General features: G+C 39.2%; 1 protein-coding gene across 6 annotated transcripts in view; it reads left to right on the forward strand.

Annotated features, from left to right (window-relative positions):
• Nucleotides 1-14,959, forward strand: part of AEBP2 (AE binding protein 2) — an 82,733-nt gene that overhangs the window by 27,894 nt on the left and 39,880 nt on the right. For all 6 annotated transcript variants that reach the window (XR_009451173.1, XM_059682330.1, XM_059682331.1 and 3 more), the window contains exon 3: nt 4,780-4,887. Coding sequence is in view for 5 of the 6 variants with exons in the window: in XM_059682330.1 (XP_059538313.1) it covers nt 4,780-4,887 (108 nt within the window). In the remaining variant the exon portion in view is untranslated. The remainder of the gene's footprint in view (nt 1-4,779; nt 4,888-14,959) is intronic.

Below are 14,959 nucleotides of genomic sequence, written 5' to 3' on the forward strand. Positions count from 1 at the left end.
TTTATGTTATATGAAATGACATTTGTAGACTCTCAGGGTTACATCAGATTTCTGCTAGGAAGTGAAATCAATTTTTGGTGGTCACTTTGCGGTTTTTTGTTTGTTTTGTTTTTATCCTCACCTGAGGATATGTTTTTAGTGATTTTGGGGGGGAGAGGGAAAGGAAGGGAGAGAGAAGGAAACATCCATGTGAAAGGGAAACATTGATCAGCTGTCCCCCAATTGGGGATCGAACCTGCAATTCATGTATGTGCCCTGACCAGGAATTGAACCCGAAACCTTTTGGTATATGGGACGACACTCCAACCAGCTGAGCCACCCAGCCAGGGCTCACTTTGTGTTTTGATCGCCAATCTGATATCTCCTGAATACAACATGAGATTTGTCTTATCTTTTGCAATACATGAAAAATATTTTAGGTTTTTAAACATTTTTGTCCTCTGTTTTATTACATATCTTTAACAGAAAATTGAAAATGTTAATACATTTACTGTGGCTAAAATTAATGATACAAAATTATAGCTATCATTTTAGACAGATCTTGAAAGAGCAAAATTGAGACAAAATAGATATAAAAAAATATGCTTCTCTTATGTATGTTCACATTTTGTAAAAGAAAGAGTTTTTCCCTGAGAAATATTAGAACTTAGTGGAACACTAAAATCATCCATCTAACCCAGCTGTGGGCAAACTATGGCCCGCGGGCCGAATCCGGCCCGTTTGAAATGGATAAAACCATTGAAAAAAAATACCGTACCGTTTTTTTTCTTTAAAAAATATATATGTTATTGATGTATTACAGAGAGGAAGAGAGAGAGATAGAGAGCCAGAAACATCAATGAGAGAGAAACATCGATCAGCTGCACACGCAACCCAGGCACACGCCCCTGACCGGAATCGAACCCAGGACCCTTCAGTCCACAGGCCGATGCTCTATCCACTGAGCGAAACTGGTTTTGGCAAGACTACCCTTTTATGTAATGATGTTTACTTTGAATTTATATTAGTTCACACAAACACTCCATCCATGCTTTTGTTCCGGCCCTCCGGTCCAGTTTAAGAACCCATTGTGGCCCTCGAGTCAAAAAGTTTGCCCACCCCTGATCTAACCCCTTCCTGATTTTATTTTTTTAGTATTTTATTTAAAAAAAAAATAGAAACATCAATGATGAGAGCATCACTGATCGACTGCCTTCTGCACACTCTTCTCCCCCCGCCCTCCCCCAACTAGGGATGGAGCCTGCAATCCAGGCATGTGCCCTTGGCTGGAATCGAACCTGGGACTCTTCAGGCCGGATGCTGACGCTCTATCCACTGAGCCAAACCAGCTAGGGCTAAAAAATATTTTTATTGATTTCAGAGAGGAAGGGAGATGAAAGATAGATAGAAACATCAATGATGAAAGAGAATCATTGATCAGCTGCCTCCTACACACCCCTCACACTGGGGATTGAGCCTGCAACCCAGGCAATTGCGCTGACCAGAAATCGAATCGTGACTTCCTGGTTCATAGGTCGACACTGACCATTGAGAAGCACTGCTGTGCATGTGTAGCTTTCTTTTTCATCCACAGTTGCGGTTGAATCTGGTGGCGGTCATTTTGAGAAGGTATCTCCAATGTCTAATACAAACATTTTTTCTGTTAACTGGTCTTTCTTAGAGAATTTACATCATCTTATATTTTTACCGTGTTTTGGAGTTATCAAATCTTCATAGTGTTTTTGATGAAAAAGGAAATAAGAGACTTAGATAAGTGATTTCTCCCAAAATTACATAGCTGTGAAGTGTGAAAGCTTACTAGAATTTAGTCATTTACTTTTGTTCTTTCTGTTTCTGTTACATATAATACAACCCGATATACCATACATCCAATGTTCTAATTAATATGGCTAAATCTTAATTCATTTTAAGATAGGATACAGGAACCTTAAGAGGTTTTTTTTTTTTGAACTTTCATATTTGGGTTTAATTCCCATGGTGTTTGGTTTTTAGAATTTTTGCAATGAGAACGTTTCTAAAAATAGGGTATAAAAATATTTTTAACAAACTGGCATCAGAAAAGAACTGAGGTTTGAATAAAGATTCTTATGTCAGATTTTGGACTACCTGTTTTTATCCAAGGGATTTTCTAATATAAATTAGGAAAGGAAATTTAGCTTTTAAAAATTTTGTGGATCCTTGATGTGGATTTTTAGTGCCATTGTGTATATCAAGACTATCCTTGTGCAAGTTTATTGCTTTCTTCTTCTTGCCCCCTAATTATTTTTTAAATATTTCACAAGTATTTCATTCAAATATGGGCAACCATAGTTAGCTTTGGTCTCTTTACACTTAATTTCATTTCCTAAAATATTCACTAGGTTAAAGGTTATGGTTTTTCTTTGAATTTGAAGGTGTTGCCCTAATAGTGTTACTAGAAATTATTCCATCTCTAGTCTAGACCATACCTACTCACAATTAAGGCTATTATCTGATGGAATTACATTGCCTCCATACTTATGTGTATTCATAGGGGAAAAAAATTAGAAGTTAGAGATTTGTGGTTTCTCTCAAATGTAGTGGTTGGTTAATATTAGGTTAGTGTTTGAATATTTTTTGGGAAAAAAATTTTTTGAGAGTAATTCAGCACAGGGGTTACTTAAGAGTTGTATCAGCGGAATTCTTCACTGTTATAAAAGTTATTACATAAATTATATTAATTTTGTACCCAAATACTTGTTTTAAGGCATTTCTGATTTTCGGGTATGATTTATGAAAATTTTAAACTAAGCTTTGATTCCTGTTTATAACCTGGATTAAAAATTTAAGACTAAGAGTCTAGTAAGTCTTCAGTCAGGAAATTGATAGATAGCATCGATTATCTTAGTGGTTATCAAATATTACTGAATTAGTTTCCATAACATCATAGGTGTAGCTTCACATTTTTTCCCTTTTTTTCTGAATGCATTTAAAAGGTAGCTTTTAATTTTGGGAACTTTAGCAATCATTTTATAAATGTGTACTAGGTCAGAAATTTTAATTATGAAGGAAGAAATGTTAATGACATATCTTCTTAAAAAGACTCACAAATCTTTTGTGGAATCAGGATATAACTTTCTGAATAGTCACATCAAACAATATTGCCTAGTTAGACCTATTTGATGTAAAATGGTTTTGGTTTTGAGTAAAAATTGATCTGTTATTTTAATGATTGCTTCCTTAGTTCTGTGTGTTTTTTTCTGTTTATGTGTAGTACATTATAGTCTTCAAAGTGTGGCTCTATTTATAATTGCTCTTACTTCAGAAAAGAGCAGAGCTTAAGAAATGGTACTTTGAAGGTGATGATTACAGTAGATTTGTATTTCTTTTTTTAAAATTAAAAAAATTGATTTCAGAGAGAGGAAGGGAGAGGGAGAGAGAGAAACATCAATGAGAGAGAACCATCAATTGGCTGCCACCTGCACACCCCCTGCTGGGGATCGAGCCTGCAACCTAGGCCTGTGCCCTGACAGGGAATCGACCATGACATCTGGGTTCAGGGTCTACGCTCAGGCACTACACTGAGGCCCACAGCCTGGGAGGGATTCATAATATTTTTGCTGGTTTTAGCAATCTGTTTTAATATCCAGTTTGATGGCAGTATAATCAATTAGAAAACTGATTTTCTAAACCCAGTCAAAAATGTAAATTACTATGATGATAGAGTAGCTCATGCCCATTGCTTTTGGAACTATGTTAATTTGACATTTTGCATTAGATTTTGCTTCCAATTTAAGATAATTAAAAATATATTTTTTCAAATTTTATTTATTTTATTTTTAAACATATTTATTGATTTCAGAAAGAAAGGAAGTGGGAGAGAGGGATAGAAACATCTATGATGAGAGAGAATCAGAATCATGGATCAGCTGCCTCTTGCAAGCCCCCCACTGGGGATTGAGCCCACAACCTGGGCATATGCCCTTGACTGGAATCGAACCCAGGACCCTTCAGTTCTCAGTCCGATGCTCTATCCACTGAGCCAAACCCGCTAGGGCTAAAAATATTTTTAATGACTAGAACAATGTAAGAATAAGTAGTGTGCATGTGATAATAGAAATTTAGTTGTAATTTGATAGTTGTATTACTCATTCTTTGAAGATGCAACTATCAAAGGAACATTTGACTCTTGTTTTTTTTTTCATTGTTTATATCTGTTTTCTTATTTTGGTTAATGTTTACCCAAGGATTTTTTTTCCATTTTTAGAGTGGGAGCGAAGGAAAGAGGGGAGAGACACAGAGAGAAAAAAACAAAGGGGGGAGAGACACAGAGAGAAAAAAACATCGATGTGAGGGAGAGAGAGACATTGATTGGTTGCCTACCGCACCCAGGTACTTGCCCTTGACGAGGAATCAAACCCTCTACCCTTTGGTGTGTGGGCTGACGCTCTAACTACTGAGAAACATGGGCCAGGGTTATGTTTTCTTGATAATTACAGTTAATACGTGCCTGTTTCCTCATATAGTAAATACAAAATGGTTCATACACCTAGGTCCTAGGGATGTTTTGTTAATTTGTGTATTTCCTTTTGAATGGTACTTTGGCATTGGTGTATTAGTTCCTTATTGAGGGAATGGACAACAGCCTTAAGGGGGAAGGAAGGGTTACTATTGCTTATCATACTGGAAGTACAGTTTAACATTGAGCATTTGATTGGCTCTTTTTGTCAATTGAAGGCTTACAACATGCTCATTTGAGCTTAGACGGAATAAAACTGTTGAAATAAGTACTGAAAGTTATTATTGCTCTTTTTTTAACAGGTATTTGTTTGTTTATGGAAAGGTTGTAAAGTATATAACACTCCGTCAACCAGTCAGAGTTGGTTACAGAGGCATATGCTGACACACAGTGGAGACAAACCTTTCAAGGTAAGTAAATGTATGTGAGTTTTATTTTTTAAATTTCAATGTAAATTGACAAGATTCTTAATGGGCATACTTTTGCCCTTAAATTTAAAAGAACCATTTCTTTTAACATGTTAGTACATTGTAATAGTGGACAGATCAATGACTTGAATGCATGTGTTTTTGTTTTGTTTTGTTGTTGTTTTTTTAATCCTCACCTGAGGATATTTTTCCATTGGTTTTTAGGGGGAGTGGAAGGGAAGGAGGGAAGAGTTTGGGGAGGGAGAGAAACATCAATGTAAGAGACATATCGATTGGTTGCCTCCCATACTCAGGTTTTGGGATTCTTTAAACTATTCTCTTGATCTTTTCTTTTTGTAATTGTGATTTTGATTCTTGTTAGTCAGCTAATATTAAGCTTCATCATGGCTAAGTTGTTTCAACCCAATATTGCTTACAAATATTTACTTAACTGAAAAAAAAAATCAGTTGTATACAGCATGTTTAGTGATTGTTTTGATTTCCTTTTTCTTTCTTGTCAATGTGGCTGTGGTTTGTCTGGATAAATTTGTATGTGTATGTTTGAAACTGTTTCAGGTAAGCTCATTTTCCCCCCTACTCTGATATTTTTGTTTACTTTGAGCACAGCATTTATAGTTATTTAGTTGTCTTGGGTTAATTTATTTACTGTAACTTTTTATCAGCAACTAGTCTTCTATAGCTCAACAGGATGGATTCCTTTCATAATATTGACAATTGAGTAACTTCTCATTGTGGTAGAGTAATGTTTAAAAAACCTTTCTTTCAAGTCTAAATTGGCCAATCTTTTTAGGTATTTTGGAACTAAGAACCTAACCTAAAAGGTTGATGAAGAGTAAAGAAATTTTATCAAACCAGACAAACTATTACATACTCAATCTAAGGTGGCTTATAGTTGGTGCATTCAAGCACATTCTGGTAATTTGTTGCAGGACACAGTGAGTGATACTAATATTACATCATTCACTGTGATGAGTGATGAAATAATTTCTTCATTACCTTTATTATTTGCTCTATAATGGTAGTGATACTGCTCATATTAAAATATTTTACTTCTTTTCAGTTTTAGTGAAGTAGAATTGACAAAAATAAGATAGCTAAAAGTACATTGTGACTTGATATGCATATATAATTGTGAAAGGATTCCCTTCATGTACTTAATGCATCCATCACCTTACACACAACACATACATTGCAGTGAGAATCTTTTGCTTTTCAAGACTTTCTCTGTAATAATATAAAGCTTTAAATACCCTAACTTGCTATCTTTCATTAATTCTTTGCCGTTTTGTATGTCTCTGTGTATCTGCATTTGAAGCTCTCATGTGTAGCCTTGGCAGTCAAGTTTTAAGAGGCTCCCACTCATACAAAGATGGTATCTATCTATCATAATAAAAGAGTAATATGCTAATTAGACTGGCTGAACGACCTTCTGGACAAAGCCAAGCTGCGAGGGTTGAGCCCCTTGCATGAATTTCTTGCATCGGGCCTCTAGTTGAGTATAAATAAGGATAATATAGCTGCAATGATCATCATGATTCTAAAAAATAAAAAATGATCTCTCCTGCCCCCCAAAAAAGAATGGTCACTGTTGGAGAATGGTAGGAATCTCATTATTTGGAAAGCCATAAGAATTGAGAGGTTCTTCTTTTATTATATGAACTGTGCCACGAGGTATCCAGATCCTGGTGCCTGAGTTGCACCCATGACCAATTAAATGTGATTCTCTGGGGTATGTTGCCAGGCATTGCTTTATTAAAAAAGATCTTTCCAATAGTTCCGATGTGCACCCACACATAAGAAACTCTGTTCTACGAGGTAGTTCCCTTATTAGAGAAATGCCACCTATGATATAGTAGCTACTACTAAACATTTCTCTGATAAATGTGGTTTATCAGGAAATTCAGTGCTCTTTGAAAGGAAGAACGTCTATGCTGTGTTGACCATGTGCATGTTGCATGTGGGATTTTTATTAACTTACTCTTCTCTAGGCCTCCTTGATACCACACTTGCCTATTTTTCATCCCCCCTCACCCATGCTTCCAAGCTCAGTGGCTGCTCCCTTTAGTCTGCTTTGCTGGCCTCTGCCCTACCTGACTTCTAACTGTTGGAGAGTACTCTCTTAAGAGCTCTCACCCTTGGTGAGAATATAAATACTATTTATATTCTGGTTACTCTTAGATATGTATCTCTAGCCCTAACTTTCCTTCTTGGATTCCAGAATAGAATATTCATCTTGCAAGTCTAATAGAGCATTTTGAACTTAATTAACATGTACAAAATCTTGAGGTTTTCCATTTCAAAAATGGTTCTACTTGAGGTTCAGTAAATAGTAAGATCATCCATCCAGTCACTCTGGTTTCACAAGCCCTGCATTATTCTTGACTTATTTCTAAACCTCTGTATACTCCTGTTAGTTTGACCTGCAGTACATTTTGAATTTGACTGCTACTTCTTACCCTCCTCTTTTATCCCCAGTTCATCTTCTGTGATTGTTAGTCACTACTATTTGAAATTCTTGGTAACTTCTCACTCTTTCTAAGTTAAAATTCACATTTAAAAAAAAAAATCCTCATCTGAGGATATTTTTTCCATTGACTTTTATTACTATTTTTTCAATTGGATGTATTTTTTTTATTTAAAAAAATCTTTATTGTTGAAAGTATTACATAGGTCCCCTTTTATCTCCTATTTACCCCTTATAGTCCGCTACTCCCTCTATTCCCAGGCCTCCACCACCCTATTGTCTGTGTCCTGGGTTATGCATATATGTATACAAGTTCTTTGGTTAATCTCTTTCTACCCACCCACCTTTTAGAGAGAGTAAGAGGGAGGGGGGCAGAGAGAGAGACAGAAACATCTATGTGAGAGAGACACATGAATAGGTTGCCTTGCACACATGCCCTGACCAGAGCTGGGGATCGAGCCTGCAACTGAGGTACAACTGAGGTATGTGCTCTTGACCAGAAAATGAACCCGTGACTCTTAGGTCTAAGGGCCAATACTCTTAGCACTGAGCAAAACTGGCCAGGGCAAAATTCACATTTCTTAGCATTATGCAAGTTCTTCATTCCTGATTCTTACCTTCATCTCTAATCTCATTTGTTCCCTTACTATATCTTCATAGGAAATTGTGTTCTGGCCATAGTTTGGCTATTTGTAGTTCTCAAATGGATCACACCGTACCTTCATTATGGTTTTTTGTGTAGGCTGTACTTCCTACCTGGAATTTTATTGATTGATTTGAGAGAGAACCATAAATTTGTTATTACACTTGTGTATGCACTCATTGGTGTTTCTTGTGTGTGCCGTAACGGAGGATGGAACTCTCAGTCTTAGCATTTTAGGATGACACTCTAACTGGGCTCTACCTGGAATTTTAAAAAGCCTTTATTTGGGAAAATGTTTAGATTTATGGACAAGTTGTAGAGATAGTAAAGAGTCCCCCGTACCTTCACCCAGTTTGTTTCCCCTGATGTTATCATCTCATGTTACTTTGGTACATTTATCAAAACTAAGAAACCGGCATTTTACCTGGAATTTTTGTTTTCCTTAATATTACCTGTTAATAAATACTGTTACATCTTTTGTGAAACTGGTATTTTCTGCTTGATGTTTCCGGAGCCCCTTATGGGGTTTCATAGTACTTCATAGTCTTAGTACTGGCAAAGCAGTCTTAGTCATTTGAATAAATCTATTTAGGGGGGGAAAAAACCTCATTCCACATTTCACATTTTAGAACAGCTACTTCATTCACCACAGTGGACATAGAGTGTTTCAGTGGATTTGGGAGATAGAACATGTAAAACATTCAATCTCTGAAAACCAGGTTTTTTCCCCCTAATTGTTGAAATGGTGCTTTTTCATCAGAACACCATGTGAGGTGGCTTAAGTTCAGGGGTCACTGTTGTATGTGTGGGTGAAAACATGAATATTTGAACACTAAAATACCACTCAGTACCATGAAATGCTCATGTTACCAGGAATGAAGGTGCTACAGGCCATTTGAGGCAACAGCAAACTGTCTCTCACCTGTTCTCTCTGACACACACTGAGTGGAATATTGATTAGATGACACTTAAGGATTTGTATTTAAGTGAAATGTGTGTGATTGTATATTTATCCTCCAATATAATAAAGAGGCAATATGCAAATCGACCCTCACTCCATCACGCCATCACAAGATGGCTGTGCCCACAGCGGAGGTGGAGTTCCCGTAACGAGCTGTAATGAGCGATCAGCAGCGACCTGAGGCTGTGTGGCGCCAGGCCAGGGCGGGGACCTAAGGCTGCGCCCCCCACCCAGCGGGGCTTGATGGGGGTGGGGCCGGCTGGGTCTGGGTCTCGCGTGATTTCGAGGTGCATGTGGGTGGGCCGGGACTTGACTCTGGGTCCCAAGTCGTGCCCCAGACTCTGACAGGAGGAAGCTTTTCATATATAATTTACTAATTTTCTTTCATCTCTGAGACTTCTATTATAGAGAAAGGGCAAATAGCAATATTAAAATATTTCCTCTAATTAATTCCCTTTTAATGTGCATGAATTTTATGCACCAGGCCACTAGTCTGCACTAATAATAGACAAATATGTAAATTGACCATACATCCGCAGTGCCACACAGCCAATCAGGAGGGAATATGCAAATTAGCGGGACAAAGATGGCAGCGGCCACGGAGCCAGTGGGTGGGAGGCTTGGGTCGCCCCCAGCGAAGGAGCAAGCCAAGCTTCTTGCCCGCCCTGGCTGGCCGCTGAAGGAGGGGCCTGTGGGCGGCGGTCACGGACCCGGCCTGAGCACGCAGGAGGCTTGCGTCACCCGGGCCGGCTGCCAGGGCCTGAAAATGGCCCTCAGCCCCCTACCCAGGCTGGCCACATCCCATGGGGTGAGGGATGTGGCCAGCCTGCAAACAGCCCTCAGCCCCTCACCCAGGCTGGCCACGCCCCCCAGTGAAGACCCTCACCCCATGGGTGCATGGCTGGCCTGCAAACTGCCCCAGCCCCTTGCCCAGGCCGACACTGTGCCCAGTGAGGACTCCCACCCCAATGGGGGTGTGGCTGGCCTGCAAACCACCACAGGCCCCTCACCCAGGCTGCCCTGCCCCTTAAGGGAACCCCCACCCTGATCTGGGACACCCTTCAGGGAAAACCAGCTGGCCCCCACCTCTGCACCAGGCCTCTATACTAATAAAAGGGCAATATGCTGCCCTGACCGGTTTGGCTCAGTGGATAGAGCATCGGCCTGCGGACTGAAAGGTCCCAGGTTCGATTCCAGTCAAGGGCATGTACCTTGCTTGCAGGCACATCCCCAGTAGGAGGTGTGCAAGAGGTAGCTGATTGATGTTTCTCTCTCATCGATGTTTCTAATTCTCTATCCCTCTCTCTTCCTCTCTGTAAAAAATCAATTAAAAATATATATATAAAAAAAGGGCAATATGCTAATTAGACTGGGAGACTTTCCAGGAAACCTTCCAGACGTTCTTCTGGACAATGCCATGGTGGCGGTTAGGGGCCAAGAGGGGAGGGCAGTTGTGGGTGATCAGGCCGGTTAGGGGGGGGGTTACGTTGGGGGTGATCAGGCCAGTGGCGGGGGGCAGTTGGGGATGAGCGGGCCGTCAGTGGGGTTCAGTTGGGGGCGAGCAGGCCAGCGCGGGGGGCAGTTGGGGGCGAGCAGGCCAGCAGACAGAGTGTTTAGGGGCAATCAGGCCGGTAGGCAGGTGAGCGGTTAGGAGCCAGCAGTCCCGGATTGCAAGAGGGTGCAGGCTGGGCTGAGGGATCTCCCCTTGCCCCCGCACAAATTTCATGCTCCAGGCCACTAGTTTTTAATAAAAGTACTATTTTTCATTCTGAGTTTTTATAGGTATGTTTATGGTCCTTAATTGATGAGTGATCAAAATCAAAGAAAACAGTTTTCTCTTAGAATTCTCATTATTGACTTTATTTTTAGACCATTGAATCATTGATTTAATTGTTGATTAAAATAAATTTGTGATATTTACTCTCAGTTTTAGATGTACCAGGGTCTATTCTTTGCAGTCTTGAAGGATCCCAGGAGAAAATGAATCCACTAAATCTACTGGGAACCTTATAATTAAGGCTAATACCAGTGGAATCATACCACAAAATCCCTCTGATTTTAAGCCTGAGGGGTTGGATCTAAACTGTTACTGTCATCTCTGCCTTTTAATTATAGTCAAGTAGCTGTTCTAAAATTTTAAAATGCAGAGCTTTTTCAGCAAATTTGTTTGACTAACCTGGGAACCCAAGGGCAAAGACTCTTACTTATGTTATACTTGAGGCCCGGTGCATGAATTCCTGCACGGTGGGGCCCCCTGGGTGACCTGAGGGGATTGGGCCGAAACCCGCAGTCCAACCCTGCCTGCAGTTCCTACCTGCCACTCCCACTCATCCCGGCCCCACTGCAGCTGCTGCGGGCTCGTGCCCAATCAGTCCTGATCAGGAGAGGCTTGCACTGCCGCAGCAGCGCTCACAAGCCCTGAGCCCTGTGTCTGGCGGCCTCGGGATCGGACTGAAACCAGCTCTGACATTCCCTGAGGGGTCCCAATTGTGAGAGGGCGCAGGCCAGGCCAAGGGACCCCACTAATGCAAGATCTGGCCAGGGAGAGACTGCGGGAGGGCTCCAGGGCATGTCTGGCCCATCTTGCTCAGTCCCCATCAGCCAGACTCCAACAGCAAACTAACCTACCGGTTGGAGCGTCTTCTCCCTGATGGTCAGTGCACGTCATAGCGACTGGTTGACCAATCGACTGTCTGCCCTGTGGTGGTCAGTGCACATCATAGTGAGCAGTTGAGTGGCCTTAGCATATCATTAGCATATTACATTTTGATTGGTTGAATAGTTGACTGGTCACTAGATGACCAGACACTTAGTGTATTAGGCTTTTATTACATAGGATTCTTTGAAGTATCTAACACAATGGCTACAAAAGATGCTTATTTTAATGTATGTTTTTATAATATATGTTAAGGAATATAGGGATGGTATCTTCTTGGAAAGTAAGAAAGTAAGTATTGTATGGCTTATTTTGTGGCAGTACTATGTAATAGAAATATGTTTAAACCAGATAGGTCATTTAAAAATTTCCAATGCTACATTAAAATAACTGAAACAGGTTAAAATAACTTAAATATCTTTGAAATAACCCATTACATTACTTCAATTTCGTATAAGTGTACAAAATTAATGAAATGTTTTACTCTTTATGATATAAAATCTTCCAAATTCGGTGTGTATTTTATAGCCATATTTCAAATGCTCAGTTAGTTATATTTATCCAATAGCTAAAATGTATTGGATAGTGCAAAACTAACCTATACTAGTAAGTGTAATTCCACTTAAAAAGTACTCTCATTTCAGATGCTAAACAGTTGGTCTGTGTTTAGATACTATAAAATTTGCAGTTTCAGAGGTAGAGTCACATACCCAAGTTCAAACATACTTAAAAGTTTTTCAGTAGTTAAGTATTATGTTTTAAATTAAAAATCAAAATGGTTATTAAGAAAGTACAACTAAAAACCATAAAGAGTCCTAGCTGGTTTAGCTCAATGGGCAGAGTGTCAGCCTGCAGACTGAAGGGTCTCAGGTTTGATTCTAGTCAAGGTCACATGCCTGGGTTGTGGGCTCCATCCCCAGTGTGGGGTGTGCAGGAGGCAGCCAATCAATGATTCTCTCCCATCATTAATGTTTCTATCTTTCTCTCCCTTTCCCTTCCTCTCTGAAATCAATAATAATAAAAAAACCATAAAGGTACTGCTTCTTACTAGATGGTTTTAATAAAAGAAAAGAAAAATATTTGGCAAGGAGATAGAGCTGATGGTTATACAACATTGTGAATAGACAACACTAAATGGTATTCTTTAACAGTATGATATGTGAATTTCACCTCAATCAATAATAAAAATTAATTTAAATACAATTAAAAATTTAGTTTCTTAGTTATAGTAGCCTTACTTGGCTCTTGGCTCCTGTAGTCAACAGGGTCATTCTATAGCAATATAGTAAACTGTAGAAGATGGAAACTTTAAAAAGCATTATTCTTTCTTGGTACTCAAAGCATGTGTAGTAAATTTTTACATTCTAAGAATTCAGTAACCATTAGATACAAAACTTCTCATGGTCGGGGTCTATAGCTGAACATTCTTGGTGCAGGCTGTCGGAGGACCACACAATATTCATAGGGTCCTTGTAAGAAGTAAATGCAATATTATTTTAAAGTACAGGATGTGGCTGACTGCTTCTTTTCAGGGTTCTCATAGCACTCTGTACCTTACCCCTGATGGTAGTCCTTTGTGAAGTTACTTTATATGTATGTCTTGGTGACCACATGTAAGTAAGCACTTTCAGGGTGAGAACTATATCTGTCATCCTTATACTGACAGAATCTTACATAGTACTGGACATAAAATAGATAATGATTTGAACTAAAACCTTGAATCACTCCTCTGCCTCTTAACTTAGTGTGCACCCTAGAATGGGCAAAGATTTTTATTAGTAATGCTGAGTACCATTAGAGCCCATATGTCTATGTATTTCAAAGTAAAAAGAGTAATGATTAATGGCATTATATAAGGAGCTTGCTGTAAAGTGTTTCAGCCAGCATTGGTTTTATCAGTTTCTCTAAGGAGTTTATTTCTGCTGATACATAGAAATATACCTATGATGTAAAATGAATGGAAGGGTTGAGTTGGGAGAAGTATCTAGATATGCAGTGAAAGTGTAAGGACCTCCTCAAAGGAGGATGAGCTCCTTTTCACTTAGGCAGTTTTAGAGAGACTTTGTGAATAAAATTAGGATCTCTACTAATAGAGGGTTGGGTTGTGCTTTTAGAAGTTTAAAATGGTAGAGGTGCCTATTGATAGAAAGACCCTGAAACATGTAGATTTTTTGTGACGTTACCTACCTAAAGTGTAATATAAATTGAACCACCTAGGAATAATCTCATGCATGTAATTGGTTAAATGTAACAGATTTGTAAGGCTGGACTTTGGTTGTCAAGTCAGAAACTAAGTCAATAAATTACTAATAGAAAAGATACCAGCAATCTAGCTGTGGGTTTTGCTGTTTGGGGTTTATTTTGGAAAATGTTATTTGTTTTATTTAACACTCATTTGTTAGAAGATCTACATATATTATTTACTAAGAGCTAACTAGAAATCATCCACTTTTACTATAACTAATTTGTATATTGTGATTTTTAACACATATGCTAATTTTAGTGATATCCAAGCGTTCTGCATTCATTGTTGGAATAGCAGGTCCACCAGGTTGACTTCAATAGCTAATCTTTTGTTTTCTCAATCTTGTAAGTATAGAAGGCTGAGGAGGCAGTAATTAATGGAACTTATAGAGAAGCTGCATAAGCCCAACTCTGAGCATAAGTCTTCTGTGAGAGGCTAGATTTAATAGTTTAAAAATCAGTGTTACTGCCCTAGCTGGTTTGGCACAGTGGATAGAGCGTTGGCCTGTGGACTGAAGTGTCCCGGGTTCGATTCCGGTCAAGGGCATGTGCCAGGATTGTGGGCTCGAGCCCCAGTAGGGGCATTCAGGAGGCAGCCGATCAATGATTTTCTCTCATCATTGATGTTTCTATCTCTCTCTCCTTCTCCTTTCCTCTCTGAAATCAATAAAAATATAAAAAAAATCAGTGTTACTGCCTGGCCGGTATGGCTCAGCTGTTGAGCGTTGACCCAGGAACCAAGAGGTCGCCAGCTTGATCCCTAGTCAGGGCACATGCCAGGGTTGCTGGCTCGATCCCCGTAGGCAGCAGATTGATGATGTTCTCTCATTGATGTTTCTCTTTCTCCCTCTCCCTTCTTCTCTGTCTAAAAATCAATAAAAACATATTTTAAAAATATCTGTATTACTACATTTCTTTCCTATCTGTTAAAATAGCAGGTTGGTTTTGAAATAGCATATGTTGTAAGATAAAAATAATTTTTAAAATCTAGAATGCAAGTAGTTGGTAGGTATCTAGTTCTTTGGTGTAAAATAACGTATTGCTCCTCTTACAAAAGTGGTTAATTCAAAACCAGATTTTTCTGGA

This window comes from Myotis daubentonii, chromosome 2 (genome assembly GCF_963259705.1).
Source record: "Myotis daubentonii chromosome 2, mMyoDau2.1, whole genome shotgun sequence".
Classification (NCBI taxonomy): domain Eukaryota; kingdom Metazoa; phylum Chordata; class Mammalia; order Chiroptera; family Vespertilionidae; genus Myotis; species Myotis daubentonii.